This window comes from Eulemur rufifrons, chromosome 17 (genome assembly GCF_041146395.1).
Source record: "Eulemur rufifrons isolate Redbay chromosome 17, OSU_ERuf_1, whole genome shotgun sequence".
Taxonomy (NCBI): Eukaryota; Metazoa; Chordata; class Mammalia; order Primates; family Lemuridae; genus Eulemur; species Eulemur rufifrons.
Genome location: NC_090999.1, coordinates 43673302 through 43694875, shown reverse-complemented (window position 1 = coordinate 43694875; position 21574 = coordinate 43673302). Strand labels below are relative to the sequence as shown.

At 41.7% G+C, this 21574-nt stretch overlaps 1 protein-coding gene across 4 annotated transcripts in view; it reads right to left on the bottom strand.

Moving 5' to 3' along the window:
• Positions 1–21574, bottom strand: part of MAST4 (microtubule associated serine/threonine kinase family member 4) — a 510487-nt gene that overhangs the window by 364907 nt on the left and 124006 nt on the right. For all 4 annotated transcript variants that reach the window (XM_069492549.1, XM_069492550.1, XM_069492551.1 and 1 more), the window contains exon 2: positions 7253–7406. In XM_069492549.1, the coding sequence (XP_069348650.1) occupies positions 7253–7406 (154 nt within the window). The remainder of the gene's footprint in view (positions 1–7252; positions 7407–21574) is intronic.

Below are 21574 nucleotides of genomic sequence, written 5' to 3'. Positions count from 1 at the left end.
GCAAAACCTTTAAATGACCAGCAGGCACTCTCTTCTTTTTGTTGTACATGGGAGAATTTCAGTTACTGGATTCGGTTTGCCACATCCAACAAACCCACCTGAAGGCCAAGAAGGCCAACTTGTTGTGCAGGTGATAATGGTTTAGTTTTGTCTGAGTATTTTACTGTCCTGGCAATCCTGAAATTCTACATCAACAGTGATTTAAGGCCCAAGTTACCTTCTGCTCTGCAAAAGGTTTCAAAAATCTTAAGAGAAACAGCGCCTCCTATGGAAAACATCTTCTTAATTAACACTCACGACCAAGTTTTAAGTCCTTCAAACCCTATCAGGCACAGAACTGTATGATCTCTGAAGAGCCAGATGTGCTGATCTAGCACGGCTCCCAGCACTCTCTGGAGCTCACATACCCATCGAAGCCAATAGCCCAGTCCCTCATCTCCCTCTCGGTACAAGAGAAATGCATTTGATGGTCAAGCCCTCATTTAGCCTCTTTCCTTAATTAATTCTCCATCACACCTGACTTGTCACCTCTTGGGAAGGCTTAATCTTGCTGCCAAATGGCCAAAGGAGAGATTTAGGTTTATAAGAGGCTACAACCTGGCTGTCAACAAGGTGGTGGCTACTTGGCAGTTTCTAAGCAGCAGGTGACCCAGGGCCTGAGAACCACCATGTGAGCCCGTTAGAGGGGCAATGACTCATCAGTAGACCATCTGCATGGGAGATGAGCTACAGCAGAAGGCTCCCTGACAGAGAGCCACTGGGAGGCAGCATCTGCCAAAGGAACGAGCTGACAGCTGTGTGTCCCATTAAGTCTAGGTCTCATGAGACCTTCCTACTATGACAAGGAGAAACTGCAAACGCAAAAACACAACAAAATACTCACCTTCTATTTAGAACACCTAGATAGCAAACAAAATATCCAGGATATAAACTGCCACAGGAACAGTGAAGACAATAAATGCAAAGGCTTCTTAAAATCCTGCACTCGCACCAGGAAGAAGACGCTAGTAGAACTGCCTCTTTACTGCCTGGTGACTCAGAAAAATAGGTAGAGCCATTCTCCAGCTTCCTGAACTATCGCTGATGAACTACCTAATTTTATGAGTTCTAAAGCAGAACATGACACCAACTTAAAAGAATTCCTGCCCTTGGTTAGGTGTCTTCAGCATAGAGATTTTACGATTATTAAAAAATAGTAAAACAAATAGAAGCGGGATGTTTTTAAGTCAGTAGAACCGTAAGTGTGATTTGTGAGTTTGAGTTTTGTTTTTCCTGTTGATCAAGAGCTAAGAACCCAAATTGAGAATATCACAAGAGAGCACCATCCGTAAAGATCTTTGCCCTTTACAAGTGTCAAGGTGTGCCAAATTTCAAAATACAGTCATGCACCACATAGTAACGTTTCAGTCAACAACAGACCACTTATTGTAGGGTGGGGCCCATAAGAATACTATATTTTTACTGTATCTTTTCTATGTTTAGACAAGTTTAGATACCCAGATACTGACCACTGCGTTACAACTGCCCACAGTATTCAGTACAGCTCACATGCTGCACACGTTTGTAGCCTAGGAGAAATAGGCCATACCATGTAGCCTAGGTGTGTAGTAGGCTATAACATCTAGGTTTGTGTAAGTACACTCTGTGATGTTCAAGCAACGACAAAAATCCCCTCAAGATGAACGTATCCCCATGACTATATTAACATTTCACTCATCCTTCGGGGGGCTGATTAAGGCAAACCCAGCCCAACCACTGCTCAATCCCCAGCCCCACCATGTACCCAAGTCCCAGCGCTTCTATTCTTATTCCCAAGCTCCCACTGGCTTTGGCTCAACCCCTGAAAAGTCCCAGCATGGGCACTGAAACTTCCTCTCATTTCTGTACAACTCAGCTCCACCCTCCTCACCCCTCTCATGGAGTGACCCTTGTCCAGGCCTCTCTGCTATGTTCTGTGGAACCGAAACACCCAGCACGTAAAATTCCCTGGTGCCTCAACCTTTTGCACAAACACATAGACAGGCTTCACTTTCAATTCATGATCTCAGACCTTAAATGGGCTATCAATGGTTCCAAGGAATCCTATGTTTACAGCTCCCTCCCTATTCTTCAAAACTATTTCATACTTTCTTCTCTCAACTCCTACGTAACCCACCGAACCCCACCCACATCTCTCCCCATGTACTGAGAAAAGCAAAGACACCAAATCTATCAAACAACCTGTTTCTTAAAAAAGCAAATTTATTAAAATCAGTGATATGGAAAGGGGACATTTTGAAAGTTAAACTTATTTTGAGATAATTGTAGATATAGATGCAATTGTGGGAAATAATACAGAAAGACCTCAGGTTCTCCTCTTTACTCAGTTTCCCCTAATGGTAACATCTTAAACTATGGTGAGATGTGTGATTATTTCATTATATATTGTAATGTAATAATAGAAATAAAGTGCACAATAAATGTAATGCACTTGAATCATCTTGAAACAATCCTCGCCCCCACAGTCTGTGGAAAAATTGTCCTCCATGAAAATGGTCCCTGGTGCCAAAAAGGCTGGGGGCTGCTGTTTTAAACTATAGTGCACCAACACAACCCGGGGACTGACACGCACACCGTCCAGTATAGCATATTTCCATCGTCACGAGTGTCCCTCACATGTTGCCCTTTTCTAGCCATGCCTACCTTCCCTCTCCCACCTCACCTTTGGCAACCACGGATCAGTTCTCCATTTCCATAATTCCATCATATCCAGAATGTTAGCTATGAATGGAACTCTATAACCTTGGGATTGATTCTTTTATCACTTAGCGTAATTCTCTGGAGATTCACCCAATTTGCTGTGTGTATCAATAATCTGTTTCTTTTTGTTGCTGAGCAGTATTCCATGGTAGAGATGGATTGTACCTGAACTATCTGCTTCGGCTTCTATCTTCTCCCTCTTCCTCCTGATGGAGTGGAGGAAGCGGCCCCTCCACCTACAAAACGTCAACTCTCTTACGTGTGCTCTGGATACCCGACCCCATTCCTCCAAATACCTTCGCTGGCTACCATCTCTCATCCAAACCATCCTCAACACCTTACAAACATGCTGTGTCTCACGCACTAGGATGGCTCTGACCTCTCACATCCTTCCAGCTCACACGTCATGTTTCTAGCCCCTTTCACAGCACCACCTCTCAAAAGAGCCATCTATACCTTTATCTTTTGTGCTGGTTAATTTCAAGTGTCAACTTGACTGGACTGAAGGATGTCTAAAGGGCTGGTGAGCATTGTTTGGGGGGTGTGTCTGGGAGGGTGTGGACTAGGAGAGGAAGCCCCGCCCTCAGTGTGGGTAGGCACAATCCAGAACAGAGCAGGCTGAAGGAGGTGGGTACTCACAGCCTGCTAACCTTCGTCTCTCTCCCCGCACCCCCCTTCCAGAGCAGGACACCTCTTCTCCTCCTGCCCTTGGACATCAGACTCCAGGTTCTTTGCCCTTCAGACTCTGGCATTTGCACCAGAGCAAGGGCTCTCAGGCCTTGGGCCTCAGACTTGGACTTGACCTGAGCCATGCTACCAGTTTTCTCATTCTCCCACTGGCAGACCACTACCATGGGACTTCACCTTTACAATTGTGTGAGCCAATTCTCCCTAATAAACTCCCTTTCATATATATATATATCTCCTGTTGGTTCTGTGCCTCTGGAGAACGCTCACATCTATCAACACATAAGCCATCTCTAATTCCTAAATTACCATTATCTCTTCACCCACGCCACTCTAGCTTCTATGTGTACCTCACTACTCTCCCCAAGATGACCCAGTGGCTATATTGTCCCATCCAATGATGCTTTCCTGTCCTCATCTTTCTTACTCTCTCAGATGCAGGCAATATATAGTTTGCCAACCTTTCCTTCTCTGAATATGCTTCCTTCTGCCCCTATAATTCCACAGCCCATGACATACCTATTTAGCATGTTTCATAGGCATTTCAAATTTAACATCCTCAACTCACAACGGACTTAATCACATCCTGTGTTCTTATTAAGATCTATTTCTCTCCCAGTCTTCCCTCACTTGGTAAGTGCCACGCTCCCCTTGCCTCTTGTGTAAGTTGGACTCTGAGGCCACAGGCCGGCATGGACCCTGTGTCTCCTGGCAGCTCACACACCAACCCCACATTCAGTTGTGACCATGTGTCTAGATCTTTCCAAGAGAATGTGAATGGAAATGAGTATGTTTCTTCCAGGCTGGGACTTTTAAGAAGTCAAAAGTGTTTCTCCGCTTTCTTTCCACTTCTGCCAACTGGAAACCGAGCACCTCCAGGCCATTAAGAACAAAACCAGAAGACAGAAGGAGTGTGGGTCCCTGAATCACCATGGCAAGAGAGCTGCCTACTAACCCAAAACATTTACTGTGAACAGTTACATGAGCAAGCAATGAACTACTACTGTGTTAAGCCACTGATACCTTTTGGTTGGTTTGTCATAGCATGTGACACCATCTTAACATATACCATTTTTATATAGGCATTCTTCTGATGGTATTATTAATACAAAAATGAAATCTAGAGTATATAGGAGAGTTTAAGTTGCATTAATATTTAGGTGCAGTATTTACCAAACACCAAGGCTACCCACAAAACAGCCATACTTTATGTAAATTGGCTTTAATCTGAATTCCTTCAGACTTGCCCACTAAGCTAAGGAGGCTTTTAGGATAAGAAACTCATTAAGTGCTATACAGTACTCAAACATAATGCTTTCCAAGTTAATTTTATTTATTTATTTTTTTTTAGAGATGGCATCTTGCTCTGTCACCCGGACTGGAGTGACATGATCATAGCTCATTGCAGCTTCAAACTCCTGGGGTCGAGCAATACTCCCTGCCTCAGCCTCCCAAGTAGCTGGGACTATAGGCTTGTGCCACATATCTAGCTAATTCTATTTTCTTTATTTCTTTTTTTTGTTTTTTTTTTTCTATAGAGACAGGTGTCTTACTATGTTACCCAGGCTGGTCTCAAACTGGCCTCAAGAAATCTTCCAGCCTCTAGCTTGCCAGGTGAATTTTAAATGAAAGAATGTTTTCTAGGATTATGGTTTGATTTTCCTTTCCCTCTTCAAGGAAAGTTCACTCTAAAATGCTTTTAAAATTTTCAGATGTTATTCCAAATTGATTTCCATAGTCTGAAAAAGAAAACTGTTAACTTTTTTCCCCAAGATAGAACATCATGATGCTAACGGTTTTAGAAATTTTAGTTTATATTGTCTACAAAGCTGTTTTCTTATTATGTGCATGTTATACACATATATAGATTCCTCTTTCTTTTGCATTTCAACAACCCAGACATTTGAAAAACACAACTCTCTTCCTGAGGAAAAGAAGCCTTCATTTTCTGACTGTTAGGGCTGCAACACACATCACAGTTGTGCAATGTAGGACGAGGATTTGGGGCACTCATTTGCATATCAAGAAGCCAGGATTCAAGATCCTGAGGTTCTGTCCCTCATTCGGCAGCTTCCTAACTGTGAGCTGTCAGGCGCCTTCCCAATATAGCCACGCCCAGATTTAACGGTCTGTAAGTGTCTTTAAGATTTAGTTTTCCTACCTATATGAATTAGAATAAATAATCTTTACGATCGCCCACTTAAAAAAAGCAAACAGACTGCATCTATAAAAGGAAAACAAAGAAAAATGTCTGAACAAAGCATTAGAAGAACATCAGTAAAACTCAACTGAAAACATTTGCCTCAAAGTCAGCGAAGTGCAGCGATTTTTTGATGAATTTCTTCCCCTTGGCCGGAGGTCAGTTTCACCCTCTATCCCAGCAGCGCACCACACTGGGTCAAATGTTCCAGACTCTACTGATCATGTGGCAAAAGCATTTCTAGTCCCAGAAATTTCATCCCTAAACAGTCAAAATCCATAATTCTCAACCAAAAAAAAAAAGGCGAGTAATTCAACTTATTTTCCAGGCCAATTTTGAACTGGCAGACAGGACTGTCATATGGAAGAGAAAACTTTCTGTTGGGGTTTAAAAAAAACAATAAAGTACTCTGAAAACATTTATATCTAGAGTCAAAAGCACTTGGATGAAACATCAGAAATCTGTTAGTGATTTAAAGTTAAATAACATGAACTTTTAAATGGCAAGTTATTTTTTGAAAAAGCCATGCTTTAACTTATCTTAATTTGGCTATTTTGCAAGACAACAAAAATGATTTGTGGGGTTTCTAGATTTGAAAATTTCTGATTTAATCAATGCTATTTAAAAAGTGGTAAAAGATTTGAACTGATACTTCACAAAAGAATATATATAAATGTCCAGTAAGCACATGAAAAGGTGTTCCATATTATCTAGCCATCAAGGAAATAGAAATGAAAACCATAATGTGATAGGACTACGTACCATTAAAATGGCTAAAATTAAAGACTGGTAATACCACAGGTTAGCAAGGATGCAGAGTAATTAGATCACTCATCTATGGTGAGAATGTAAAATAGTACAATTTTAGAAAACAGTTTTGCAGGGGTTTTTTTAATTTTATTTTTTTTTTAGTAATTGACAAATAATAATAGTGTGTGCTCACAGGGTACATAGTAATGTTTCTATACATACAGTGATCAGATCAATGTAATCAGTATATCCATTATCCACGATTTAACATTTCTTTGTGTTGGGAACATTCAATACCCTTGTAGTTATTTGATGTTATATATTATTGTTAACTATAGTCACCCTACAGTGGTATAAAACGCTAGCTACTGATACATGCACAACATGGATGAATCTTAAAAACATCACACTGAGCAGAAGCAGCCAGAAACAAAAGAATAGGGACTGGATGGTTCCATTCATATAAAACTCTTAAGATAAATCTAATCCATAGTGAGGAAAGCAGATCTATGGTTGCCTGGGGCCACGGATTAGGAGTCGGGGTGGAGGTGAAGGGCAAGTTGACTAGGAAGAACACAGGGAACATTTTATATCCTGATCATGGGGGTAGTTAAACTGGGGTATAAATTTTCCAAAATCCATCCATATGTGCCCTTAAAATGGGGACAATTTTTGCATGTAAATTGTATTTCAGTAAAGTTTACTAATAATCAATTTAACTGCTTTCTGGATTGGATGCAATTTTACCACATGGTCTGCAGAGAGGCAGGTGCATTCTCAAGCAGGCTGATTGTCACACGTGGAACTCAATGGCCCTTCAGGACCCTATTAAGAGAAAGGCAATTCCTTCTCGTATACAAGCCACCCTCGACTCACCAGTCAGGGCTCCTCCCAGGCTCCCTCGCCGCAGCTGTGTGCCATCCTCACTCAGCTGTCTTTTATACTTGAGTGATTTTCCGGGGCCAGAAGCCACATCTGGGTTGCTGCATTTCCGAAACGGCATGGGTGGAGGGGACAATATGTGGTCGAGCTGCAGAGAGAAGAATGGCATCATTTGCTGGGGACACGAAACACAACCCAGAAGGAAATACCATCCACTCACACTTTCTTCCTTTCTTTCTCTTCTCCAAACCCCTTTCTCCCTAACTGTTTTTAATTTGGCTAGATTAGAGAATTCAGGACTTCACTATTGTGTTTTCCATCTGCAAGAGTCTGGCTTGCTGCAAATCTCAATAGCAGTGTTTTTCAAGCTATGGGTTGTAACACATTGGTAGGTCATGAAATCAAGTTTAGTACACTGTGAACAGTATTTTTTAATGCAACAGAACAGAAATTATCAGAATCCAATGAAGAAAGAGAAGGTATGGTTTCATGAAATTTTTGATTCAGTTATGCATGTTTGTGTGTGTCCTGGGTCACTATATATAAAATATGTATTTCTGTAGGCTATGGTTTGCCCCAAAATTGAAGAATATTGCACTATAGAGAAGCCAATAGATCACTTCTTGAGTTGGTTACAAAAGAAAATTCACACATTGCTCACAAATATATGTACAGGAGAGAAATTTCTAAGCACCATAGCCGTTAATGGAAATCAATACATTCCTACATCACTTTATAGCTTTTTAAAGGAAAACCTGTCACAAGAACCAGAGAAACCAAAGTCACTTCAAGAGACAGCTTTCTATAAAAGAATCCCTTGTGTCACAACACTTATTTCAAGATGTGCTCTGCTTTTACAAGAAAGCCTCTTACACTTGCATCGTGCCATACCTCCTGAAATGTTCACCTTCAAGTAAGCACGCAGGAATATATATGTGTCTAGACAGTTAAGGACAAAAATACTCATGTGCATATACATAGGTCCAGATAGTTATTAAGGACCAAAAAAGAACAGCAAAAATATATTCAGATACTCATGAAAATCCCAACTGCCACATAAAAGGTCCAACTTTCTAGAAATTTAAGAACAGAAAAGACTTGGGTAACATTGCTGCTCAAAACCAGGTATTTTAAGGAATGTTTTACAGAGACTTATTTTGTTTTCATGGCGAAAAGAGGTGGACTACCTGTCTGAATTTTTTCAATTTAAGACTACCACAGATGTATTTATAAAAAAAGAAATTCGGAGTCTAGGTTATCCATTTGTCTGTCTATACATGGCAGCATATTCAAAATCACTACATGCACCAAAAAAAAAAAGGCCCTGCCTGTGTGTGAGTGGCCCCTCCCAAGTTAGTCGATAGAACAGATCTCATTGGCTCAACTGTTAAGAGATGTCAACTTACCCCCTAGCTCAACTGTGCTCCTTAGGAACACCAAATAGCTGGTTTCCAACACTTCTCTATGAGTACCATCTCAAACACATTGCCAGTTAGTATCTCAGAGAGAGACCCCTGAAGAACTAAACTGCCCATCCACTCCAGGCTCAAAACCAGATCAGCAGGGAAAAGGAATTCCTGAGTGCAAATTTTAAAAAAATCCTTTTGAATAAGGAGTTGGACCGATCATATTTGTTCAGGCTGCTGTATATTACATCAGTGTCCTACCTAGGAGGAACTCCAAGGGGAAATTTCTGTCTGGCCTCAGACATTTTGCCCTTAAATCTTATGGACAATGAATTGTAACCAGGGAAACATAAACAGTTACACATCAGCTACTAGAAAATGCAAAATCCAATCACTGGTCTGTCTGTAGTCAGATCATTTTTCCCTCCCGCTTGGCTCCATTTTTTGCCCTTATTTTTTTTTTTTTCCTTACTTTGAAAATTTTCAGAAAAAAATTTGCAACCACGGAAAAGTTGTATGACTAGTACAATGAACACCCACATTCCCTTTACCAATGGCGAGTTAACCTTTTGCCACACTGCTTTTGCTCCCTCTGTACACACATGTGCACGCAACTCAGTGAATGATAGTTGTAGACACCATGCCTCTTTGCCCCTAAGTACTTCAACATACCTCTTATAAGAACAAGGATATTCTCTGAAATTCTCTTATCCTGTATTCTACATATTCTTATACAGTGTCTCAAATCTTTTGTGATCAAGGTGAAGTGTAAATACTAGGAAAAATGTAAACTAAGATTATATCATGTCGATTTAGCATTAAAAATTTGTTCTTGTGGGACGCAGTGGCTCATGCCTGTAATCCTAGCACTCTGGGAGGCCGAGGCAGATGGATTGCTCAAGGTCAGGAGTTCGAGACCAGCAAGAGCAAGACCCCGTCTCTACTAAAAATAGAAAGAAATTGTATGGACAGCTAAAAATATATATATAGAAAAATTTAGCCGGGCATGGTGGCGCATGCCTGTAGTCCCAACTACTCGGGATGCTGAGGCAGTAGGATCGCTTAAGCCCAGGACTTTGAGGTTGCTGTGAGCTAGGCTGACACCATGGCACTCACTCTAGCCCAGGCAACAAAGCGAGACTCTGTCTAAATAAATAAATAAATAAATAACTTTGTTCTTTTTTAGGGAAAACTTGCAGCCACAAGGTGGCAATATGCCACAGACATTCAGCAAAATGTCCCGTAATAGTTATTAGTCCTCAGCAAACGCACCAAGCATGAATGGCCACCCCTCAAGGCAATCAAGCGACTTAGGGTCCGTTCTACTTATTTTCTCTTAATTACTAGTGGCAGCTGCATAAAATACAAATATTTATTGTTTAAGGTTCATCAGCTTCTGCTACTTATTTTTCACCTGGAGTTCAATTTTTCAGCTTGTAGAATTACAATTCATTACTCTGGGGGAAGATTGTTATATCACAAATTAACAGAGGGTGGAAACATAAGCAGAAGAATGAAGATAATTCCTAAATAGGAATTATGTGATTTTCTTATATATTTCCAACAAAGTCATAAAAGACATGAAACAAATGTGGAAGAAAGAGAAGGAAATCAAGGAGAAAAGGTAGGGAAAAGAAAAAAAAAAATGTATTTCGCCACATATCACATATATATAGCCACAAGCTATTAGTCCATACGCCAGGGTTTTTAATCAGAATCACAACCCCAACAGAGGAGTATTATTTTTAAGTCTGGGAAAATTGAGGCAGTGAACTGTGAGGGCTGCAAACGTTTCAAGCATAATGTGAGTAGAAAACCTATAAGCATAGTGGAATGTTCCAAGATCCCATTTCCTTCACCACATCAAATCACACTCCCAACAGGGCTCTCTCTAAATAGATCATTTTTCCAAATTTGCTCCGTTGTCAGTGGCTCTACTATTCTTTCTACAATTAGTCAAAGCTTCTCAAAATAGTCTACTGCTGCCCTGCAATTTTTCATTTTTTGTCCTGATTCAAACACTCATGATCCCTTTAAAAACATTTCATCACACCCTAGAGCTTATGGTAGACATCAAACATCTCACTTTGGACATTGTCCTTTAAATGATTTCAATTTAATGTTTTCCAACTTTTCCAAACTCCCCAAGTCTTCATACTACAAGGAGTTTAACTAAAGACAGAGGTTGTCTTGAAACTTTCACTGACATTCAAGGTCACCTAAGCCTTAGCTTTTTATACTTGCTTTACAAAACTCTGATTTCCCACCCCAAGCAGACAGTGGACTCCTAGAGGGCCAGATCCTACTCCCTTTGCCACCTAGCATGCTGCTAGCCACAAAGTATCCTGGACTGAAACATAACTCCCCAGAAATGTATCCTTCCCTCAATTTACCAATAGCAAATATTCACTTACAGTGACTGGACTTGCTAAGAACTTCCTACGTTAGTTTTCACAACCTCCTTTAGTTCCCTGAAAAGCCACAGAACAGTTTGAAAAGGTGTGTTTGCATATTACTGAATTTACAATTCAGACAGATGGGGCATAGCACACCACCTACATGTGAATGATGTACAGTGCTCTTGCTAGCAGTTCATCACAGGAAACATGGAAACATCTTAAGGGACAAAAGGTATGTAACCAAGGTAAGTCTGATGCAGACTTGGGGGAAGGTTTCCAAAATTGTCAGTCCTGTATAAGTGCTGATCACCAGAATTCTACACCTGTATTTTCTACAGTTATCATCCCCGCCCATTGTATGCTATTTTTCAAATCATCAGGCTGAGAAAAACAGAAGAATCCACCACAATTACATTGTGGCTTTGGCCACATCAATGAAGATGAATTAAAAGGACAGAGTTAATAACAATGTATTTATATTATATTCTGAAAAATCGCTAAGAAAGTAGATTTTAAGTGTTCTTACCGCAAAAAAGTAATGCATGTTAACTAGCTAGATTTAGCCACTCCACTAAGTATACATATTTCAAGACATCATATTGCACATGATATACATAATTTTTGTCAATTAAAAATGTATCTAAAAAACAGTAAAAGTAAAGGTAAATCACTTGAGAGGCTCAATCTAATTTTGTTTAGTGTCTCTGCCATCATGGTCACCACCACTATCTTCAAACACGAACCACAGGTTTCTTTTTCTGTGATTATAGTCCCTAGTATATAGGTCATCTGTCCATCTCTAAAAAGGCATATTACATCATCAACATTGAACTTTCAACCTTATTACCTGACGATTTTCTCCAACCTCATCTTTCATGCCCGAGCACATTAGTTCTCTAATTCATAATTTCTAAATATTAACAATGATCATACAAACAGAAAGAGAAGAATTTTTCTGATTTCAGTAAATAGCAACTCCTTTTTTCTAGCTATTGAGGTCACAAATCTTACAGGTAATCTAACCTTCTCTCATTCCATACCCAACCAGCAAATTCTCTAGCTCAACCTCCCAAATAGTAAAATATCCAAGAATCCAATCACTTCACCACTTCTAGTGCTACCACCCTTGTTCCCTGTAGCCTACAAGGTCTCAACTATCTCTACTCCCACCTCACTGATCCCAGCTCCTGCCACTCCACTGAATCCACCTTCGTCTCTTGCCAGACTTTTGATGTCCCAGGCATCTTCCCACCCAGGACCTCACATTTACCTTTTCTACCTGTGACAATTTCCAGGTATTAGCTACCCTTCCCCCCTCTGGGTCTCTATTCAAATGTCACTCTTCCCAGGAAGCCCTCTATAACTGCCTATGCAAAATAGCACACCCACCACTTTACTCCCTTTTCTACAATTTTTCTTCATAGCATCTATATGAGATCTTTTGTGTTTGTCTCTTGCTGTTCTTCCTCTGCTAAAATGTTACATGAAATTATGTACTAGTCTGTTTTGTCCACTGTTCCATCTCTAGAATAGTGCTAACTACATAAAAGGCACCCTTTAAATATTTGAGCAAAGAACAAATGAATTGCAAATCTCTGGCATTTAGTAAAAAAAAAAATATGACAGGAAAAAATACAGAACGCATGCTATAAAAGGCTTTTATTGTTGAAAAAATAGAAAAAAATTATATTAAATGTTACTCAAGGTGAAACACTATAGTGAGTTTCTAGTATTTTGCCAAAACTGCAAACTTCGTATATGAAAAAGATCTTTAGGTTAAGGCAAACCATATCTTTTCAAAGAATCTTTTCTATGTACCAAACTAATATGCTAATTTTTGAATGCGGCTACCTCTGAAAGTGATTCCTAAATAATGAATTATTCTGCTTTTTAACTGTATCCCTGCTATCATATTCACCTGCCTAACAATCCAGCCTTTTCCTATCCCATTCCTGTCGTCTATAATTCTGCATTCATTCCCAAGACGTGGCACATGCATTTTAAAGACCCATCCAGAATGCATGTGCCCTAAGGCCAAAGTTCATTAGTTCAAAGAGATCACGAGTGTCTTCCGCATACATAATGAGGGCTTCCCAGTAAAGTCCTCTTTATGCTTTAAAGAGGCTGATTAGTACCATAGATTATGGAGACATTGTTCAGTTATTCTGTTTCTTGATATTAAATACTCTAAAAGAAACCAAAGATACAAAAATATAAAACTATAAACTATGCTTATAATCCTAATAAACTGCTCTATCTTTTCCTCATCCTCACCACCCAATGAAGAATCAAACTGGCAACCTGAAATGACTTTACTGTATTTCAAAATTGCATTTTAGTTATTTTTAAACCAAAGCCTACAATCAATATTTTAAAAACTGATAGAGCAGACTCCTATGGTTAAGACAGTCATTATTAGATTCCTACTAATTCCAGAGTGGTTAGGATCTCAGACTAGAGCCGATACTTCCTATATTAACTGAAATATTTATTTCTGTGCCTGTTTCCTCTCCACAAAATGTCAGTAACAACAGTTCCTATTTCCTGAGGTGGTAGTGAGGAATAAGAGTTCACGTACATGAAGCCTGTAAAACAGTTCCTGGCGCACAGAGGGGAACGGTGAATGTCTGCTGTGGTTATCATTACTGTTCCCAAATGCGAAGTCACCTCATTCGTTATCCAGGTAAACATTTCTGTGCGTACATGATCATAAATGTTTTGCAAGGAAATTAAACTGATTGCAATTTTACCGAGGTTTTGGTTTGTTTTTCATTTTTGTAGCTAAAGTGAGAATTTAATCAAAACTGCTTTAAAATTATTTCAGGCTGTAATGCCTGTGCTCTGGAGCATAGAACCCTGGGCGTGGTCGCCCACGCTACGGCAGAGCGGCACAGTGGTGAGGAGCCTGTCCCCATTTGAGCTATCAGGGACAGGATCCCAAGGCCAGGCGCTGGGCAAGCTACTTCTCTCTGAAGTACGGACCTCGGAGGTGGAGAGGATGCACAGAGATGTGTGAAAAGCTGGCACAGATACGCACTCAATAACCAGTAACACCCGTAACTGTCACCACCATCCTGGGGTTAGCCCAAGTGTCCCCTCCCTCAGCCTGGTGACTGGTACAGCCTGTGGTTCTCCACTTACCTGGAGCCTCCGAGTGGCACCTCTCAGGCCCTCTTACCTCCTTCTCTACAGCAGAGAACATAGAAAACAAAAACACTATTATTCTCTGCACTGCCTGAAGAATATGCAAGGCCGCTTCCCTGGCATCCTAAAATCTAACCATAGATTGAGTCAGATCACCGAGAGAGCTACAATCCTGAGCACAACATACTGGGGCCTATTGATTGATTTTGCTGGCATTCATTTTGGATCATGCCACCCAGAATGCATTCTTCCATTTAATGATAATGTGAGAAACGGCCCCATAAATCCTGGCACTCTGCTCTATAAACATGCAAGGAAGTGGGCCTCTATTACCCAGTGCCCTCCTTGTCAAGACTCATCTCTTTTTATAGAGATTTATTAAGCAGCTGTGTGCCTGGCATCACTCTGGGCACAGCACTGGGCAACAAGGCAATAAACAAAACAGTCAAAAATCCCTGCCCACTGGGAGTTTCATTGGAGTTAGGGAGACACACACCTGGAGAAAATCCTTTCAGTTCTCCCGCACTGGAATTAGTTGTGCTTCTGCTGGGTTATAGTCTATTTTCATCCTGGGAATCCCGTGAACCACTTAACTAGTCATGTTTCTCTACCTACTTCAGGGGCTAGAAATCCCCAGGCAAAGCTTGCAGCCCATCGCCAACAAGCGTGGCAAGTCCCATCTCTAATTGAGACCTCATGGACCCACATGCTGTACTAACCTTTGTCCAGATTTCACCTTACCTTCTAAATCAGTGGTTCTCAATGTCTGGCAATTTTTGCCACCCCCCCCCCCATCACCCCCACTCCCAAACCAGGGACATGTGGCAATGTTTGGAACCATTTTTGTTTGTTAAAATTTGGGATGGGGGTTGCTATCGGGAATGCTACTAAATAGCCTACAATGCACAGAACAGCCACCCACAACGAAGAATTACCCAGCCCAAAACATCAATAACACCATTGTTAAGAACCTGGGGCTTTGGCTGGGCATGGTGGCTCACACCTGTAATCCCAGCACTCTGGGAGACCAAGGCTGGAGGATCGCTGGAGGTCAGGAGTTTGAGACCAGCCTCAGCAAGAGCGAGACCCCATCTCTACTAAAAATAGAAAGAAATTAGCCAGACAACTAAAAACAGAAAAAATTAGTTGGGAGTGGTGGCTCATGCCTGTAGTCCCAGCTACTCAGGAGGCTGAGGCACGAGGATCACTTGAGCCCACGAGTCTGAGGCTGCTGTGAGCTAGGCTGACACCACTGCACTCTAACCCAGGCAACAAAGAGAGATTCTGTCTCAAAAAAAAAAAAACCCACCAAACAAATAAACCAACCCTGGCTTTACCTTACTTTCCTTTTTGTCTATCTTCACCTATTTCTAAGTTTTTCACCTTGCTGACTTATGTGTTGCTACAGGTCATCTTAAAGCCTTTTGAGAACAAGAGGGACAAAGAGCATAGATAGAATCTTAGCAAAAATTGTGTCAACAAGAGTTGGTAAGAAAGCAATTTCCCGAGCAACATTAATTTACCCAAATTATTTTGCTGTTTATCACAATTCACTTTCTCAATGAATGTTTATGTTGTAAAAAGTACATCAATAGAATGTATTTACACTGGAAAATGTACTAGCTACCAACATCATTTTCCATCTTTGGTTTGGTAATTAATTCTTTGAATCCTAAACTTCAATTAGCAATATAAAAAGTATTTCAGAAACATCCTAAAATACATTATTAGATCAAACTACAGTGAAATGCACCTAAACAGAGCTGTACCACTACATCCATTTCTTAAGAAAATTGATTTTCTTTGTTCCCTTCCAAGAGAAATATGTAAATTAGCACTTTGATACCACTGTCTCACTTGTCTGTCAACTCAACTTCAAGAAAGTCAATTCCTTTGCTTATAAACATCTCTCTATATATACATACATACACACACACACACACACACACACTCTCATCCACCATCAGCAATACAATATCATTACAGCCCCAAGGACAGAGCACCACACAGCACACATTTAATGTAACATGTACACGCAGCAATAAATTCCACAGTCTAAAGATATAAAACAGGCAAGCTAATATTACTTTACAGTTTTTAAAAACATAGTAATTATGTTTATATGTTTTCAGACAATGAGTCACTTCTCAAAGTTCACAGTGACACTTAGAAAACACAGGGAATATACTAATTTGACTTTGCATATGTATCACCTGTTTTCCTGTCACTTTAATATTCTAGATGTTTCCCTGACCTTTATTTAGGGATCTGATCTGTGCCTGAAGTTGTTTACTTATCTGAAGTCGTTAAATTCCCCTGATACCATCATGTCCCCATCAGCAACATAACTAAAGATTTTGACTGTGGTTAATGAGCAAGAAGAAAATATACCTCTCCGCCGTCGTCTTCCCTGTTTAAAGTCAGAAGGGAATATTCCCAGACAGCACCACTGAACCTACATCATGTGCTCACTCCTCCCACGGGCAGAGTAGACTCCAGTTGGGCAGTCCAACAAGGAAACACATTCAGAAATATTAATCCTTCAAAATTATCAGCTCATTAGAAGTCACCACGCAGAATCAAGCCTGAGATTCCTAACTCCAAAGCTCAGATTCCTCTCACCATTACTAAGTGTCTCCCAGAGAGGGGTGGTGGCGGCGAAGTCCCAAAGCCCTGGAAAGTTAACCTTAACTCCCCCTGATTCTCAGACTCTGGTGTCAGCCAACTCAACTGGTCTAGTTCAGTCGTAACTGGCGGCTTACACAAGCTGTTTCTAGGGCTTCCGTAGCTAACATCTTTAAGTAAGAATTACAGAATCACAAACTATTAGCAGTGGAAAGGACCAAAAAAAATCACCTGTAGTCTAATGTCCTGGTTTTATTAGAAGACTGAGGTCCAGATGCATCAAGTCAACTGCCGAGGTTGACAAAGATATTTAATAGCTGGTGCATAAATCCAGACCAGAACCCAAATGCCCGACCTACAATCCACTGCCCACCACACTGTGTTCCCAAAACCACTTTGCTTCCTGCAACCCCATGGTATTCTTCACTCTAGTATATTCATCTTATATCATTTCCTCTGGTTGTCGATTCATACATGCTTTATCAGCCCATAGTTGTTGTACAAAAATGTTTTTCACAAATACCCACTACGGATTCAACACTCCGCTAAAGGCTGCAGCTAGAGAACACAAAGGATGCAGTCGTCTTCCTCAGGGCACGTCTATCCCAGCCCACAGACACAAAACCACAACCACAAAACAACACAGCAAACGTGGGGATAGAATTAGCTACAAGGGACTGCAGGGCTTTCAGCAGAGCTGTGGTCCAGCATCTAATTCATTCTCACGCTTACTGCTGGCTGAGCAGTGCTGCTATCACTTAACACCTGGACTTGCGTTGACTCAGATTACGTTCTCCTCAGGTACCCAGAAGCCAGTCCAGAAAGGCACACAGAGTGGTGTCTAAACACATGCTACTTCCCCTCTGACTTGGGGCTTTTCAAACCCTTCACCATGTTCTAAGAGGCAAAAGAGACAAAACGGAGTCTGCCCCAGCCCCCTGGCACCACACATGACAGGCCCATGAGATCCTAAACATCTGTTCTTCTCTAGGCACCAACTGCTCCTCCGTGGGCCAGGTGCTCTAGGAGTCACACAGTGCATCATAGCCCGCTTCCTGAAGATATCAGAAAACGGCAGCAGGGAAGGCAGTGGTTTGAGACAAGCTTGCAGTTGAGACTACATTCAGCCACTAAGCCATATATAAAGGTGAGCAAATTTTAAATAAGGATAATTATATCCTCCTCACAGGATTCCTGTCAACTGATCAATATAAAGTTACCGGCATCATACCTGGCACCTAGAAGGCACTTGAACATTTATTCTCTTCCCCCATTCCCTGCCATTTCTTAGCCTAGTACATTTTGTCAGAACCATGAAAGAAAATAATCAATCGTTGCAACTTCTGTTCAGTAACATCCATCAAAGCTAAAAATAAACTTTGTACAAGTTCCTGGAGAAAAAAACTTCAAAATAAACCCTTCTTATCATTAGGCAGGGATCAAACCTGCAGGTGGCAGATATAGGCCAGGAGGGTAGTTCCTAGGGGTGGAGAAGTCAGGGATTATACAGGGGAAGCGACTGCAGGAAAACACAGAACTGCTGACAATCATGTCTATCGATCATCTGGTAACATCCTAACCACCCCTCCCCCCCACCAGGCCAATAAAAAGAAACCACCTGGGAGTCCTTAATGACCTTGTCCACTCGTGGAAACTGACCCATTCCTCTCTCTGGAACGTATTTTTCACTTTGTGTATCTTAGCTTCCCTTTTTTCTACAATTTTGTAGCTTTCTTCTGTCTTCCTTCTTTTCTACAACGAAAGCTGTTTGTGTGGAATTGCTTCCTGTCTGTGGTCATTACATCGCACTGGCCCTGCTTGTGATTCTTCCAAGCAAGTAGCCAAAGAACCAGGACAGTATTTCTCTTTCAAAAACCCAATCCTGACATTATGAAATAATGTTTCAGCTCTTTAACTGAACAGACACCCAAAATTAATATTCATTTCATGATTTCACATTAAGAGGGAAAACGAGCTGTTTGAGCAATTCCACAGTGGATAGCTCTGACCCGAGAGGCAAAATCAATGTTCTTAAGAAAAGCATTCTTAAGAGTTGCAAATCCTTAGCAGCTCAGGGGCCTCACCTGGTTAAAATGGAAATAATTTAGAAAGATATACAAAGACAACCACTGAGAAGTTGGCAAATGTTAGAGGGTGAAACGGCCCTGGGGGCTGGAAGGGTGGCATGCAGCCATTCCAATGGGTTTAATCAGCTTTACTTCTTCTTAAAGGGGAGAAATAACCAGAGAACATGAAGGGAATGGAGAAGAACAGGAAGGGAAGGACTGACGGAGAAGGGAAAGGCAAAGGTAGAAAGAGGAGAAAGTAACTGAGCAAGATGTTCAGAAGACCAAGCACTTGCTTGGCTCCCAGGCTTCCCAGGCCCTGGAGTCCTTCACGACTCCAGGGTGTGCCCCGCTGCAGAACCAAAAACCAATCTCTCTCTCAGCCAAAACAATAAGTAATTTTAATAACCAAATGATATTATTAAATACTGGTAAATATACTCCATAATAGATTTTTAAATTCTAAGGCCTTGGGGCAGCCACTCCCAGGCTCAGTGGCAGACCCATCTTACCCCTGAATTCATATGGCAGGTCCCACCATACTGCACCCTGCCCCCCCTCCCCCAGGGTTTCCCTGGGCCGAGTCTCTGCTTCTCAATTACCAGTCTACCTGTCCCATGTCCCCAGAACTCAAGGCCTGGGGGCTGCTGTGTGCCCCGATTCTTGCACTTGCTCCTGCCTCTGAACCACAAACTGTTGGGAACCCGACCTGGATGCAGCACCAGCCTGTGCCACCAGCCTGCCCAATGCACTGTCAAACGTCTGCCCTGTCTCTGCTGCAGGCGCACGCTGGATTTGGGGCTTACTTTAAAACTGGGTAATGGCGCTGGCACCCAGCTTTCCTTTCTCTGGTTCACACCAGCCCAGGGCTGAACCCCAAGTCTTCCTCCACCACCTGGACTCCCAGTCCCCAAGAGTCAGGCCAAACCTAACCTGCCAACCCCCCAAGTGAACATGAACTAGAGAAACAAGGGAAGGAGAATACGACAGGGAGACATGTAACAGGAGAAAGAGAAGATGTGCAAATGCACTAAGGAAAACAGAAGAAAAAGGAGAACAATTATTAGTTTGGTAAATTCTGCAGAAAAATAAATCCACTTAAACTTTTCTTCCTAGTCCATTAATACTATTCACCTGGATTATGAGCATATGAGCAACCTGATCACACTGTCGTTTGAAATTCTGATTAGCTGACCATCACTCAGACCTCTTCACATGTGTTTACTAACATGTGTTTATCCACATGTGACGATCTGCCTCCAAACAGCCTGGCCCCTCTGCTTGCCAGGAAGAGAACTCTCCTCCAGGTTTCAAAGGCATAGCGGGAATCAAAATGTTCCTTGCATCCACATGCAATCAGGAAAGGAGAAGAGTTTGCCTTTGGGTACAGGACCGTAACTCCACTAATAGAGAAGCCCCAGTGTAGTAAAAACAGAAAATAACTCACTGTCGAGAGTCCCCTGCGTCTTCAAGGCAGCCCCTGGGGATTGCACAGAGCTGCATAAGCAAGCCCAGCGCAGCAACCGGAGCAGAGCTGAAGGGCTTTGAGAGTTGTATCATATTCTCCTTTTTTTAAAAAACTACATCTATAAACAATTATTCTAAAATTAAAATTATACATAGTCTTAGCCAGTAAGAGCAGCAATTCTGTTTCCCTTCCCTATAAAAAGCAAAAGGAAAGAAACACCAATACACAATCCCAAGGAACAATAGAACAGGCCAGAGTGCTAACCAGTCCCTACCTTGGAAGGCGCAAACAACACTGGCATCTGACGAACTCTGAAAATAGACCCCGAAAGCAACTATACAGTCAGCATCTGACCCAGCTCCGTCTCCCACGCTCCTCCGGGTCTGTATTTTCCCATTCCTGCCTGCGCCTCGCTGGTGAAGGGCTCTGCATTGCAGACACGTGGATGGAGAGGCTGGAACCAGAAGACAAGCTAAGCGGCAAGCTTCAACGTTGAGCCCAAAACCTGCCTGAGAACAGAGCGCTCCCCACTGCAGGTACAAATAGCCTTCCTTTCCATAAATCTAGGACTCCAGTATTATATATAAAAGCCTGAACTTACAGTAGATCAATTAGATTTCCTCTCGTTATGTGAGGATTTGAAACAATGGATTCCTCTGTCATGTGTTTATTTAAAGATTAACAAAAATCAGTTCACGGCATATAAAGGAAGAGCTCTGATTTATGAGGCCACACCCATTTGGCTGGTCTGGCCAGCGAAGCACACAGATCCCCCGTCCTAGCGGAGGAGCCCAGGCTGCCTCCTCACCAGCGCTCTGGATTTCTTCTTCCTCTGATTCTACATAGTCCTCTAACTGTAAAGGTTAAGGTCATCCCTCCACTGCTGAGAGGCCCCATCCCCACCAAGCGCAAACCACTATAGCTGCTGAAGGTTCATGCCTGGCCTTCACCATACATTGACATTCCAGGGATTGACAAACTATAGCCTGTGCACCAAATAAAATTTTACTGGACCACAGTATGCTCGTTCATTTAAGTACTGTCTGCACCCTGCCTAAAATAGAGTTGTGCAGTTGCCAGAGAGATCGTATAGCCCACGAGGCCTAAAATATTTACTATCTGCCCCTTTACAGAAAAAGTTTGTGGGTGCCTGATTTATTCAATACATTCACTGAGCATGTAGTATGTGCCAAGTGTGGTTTGGGCAC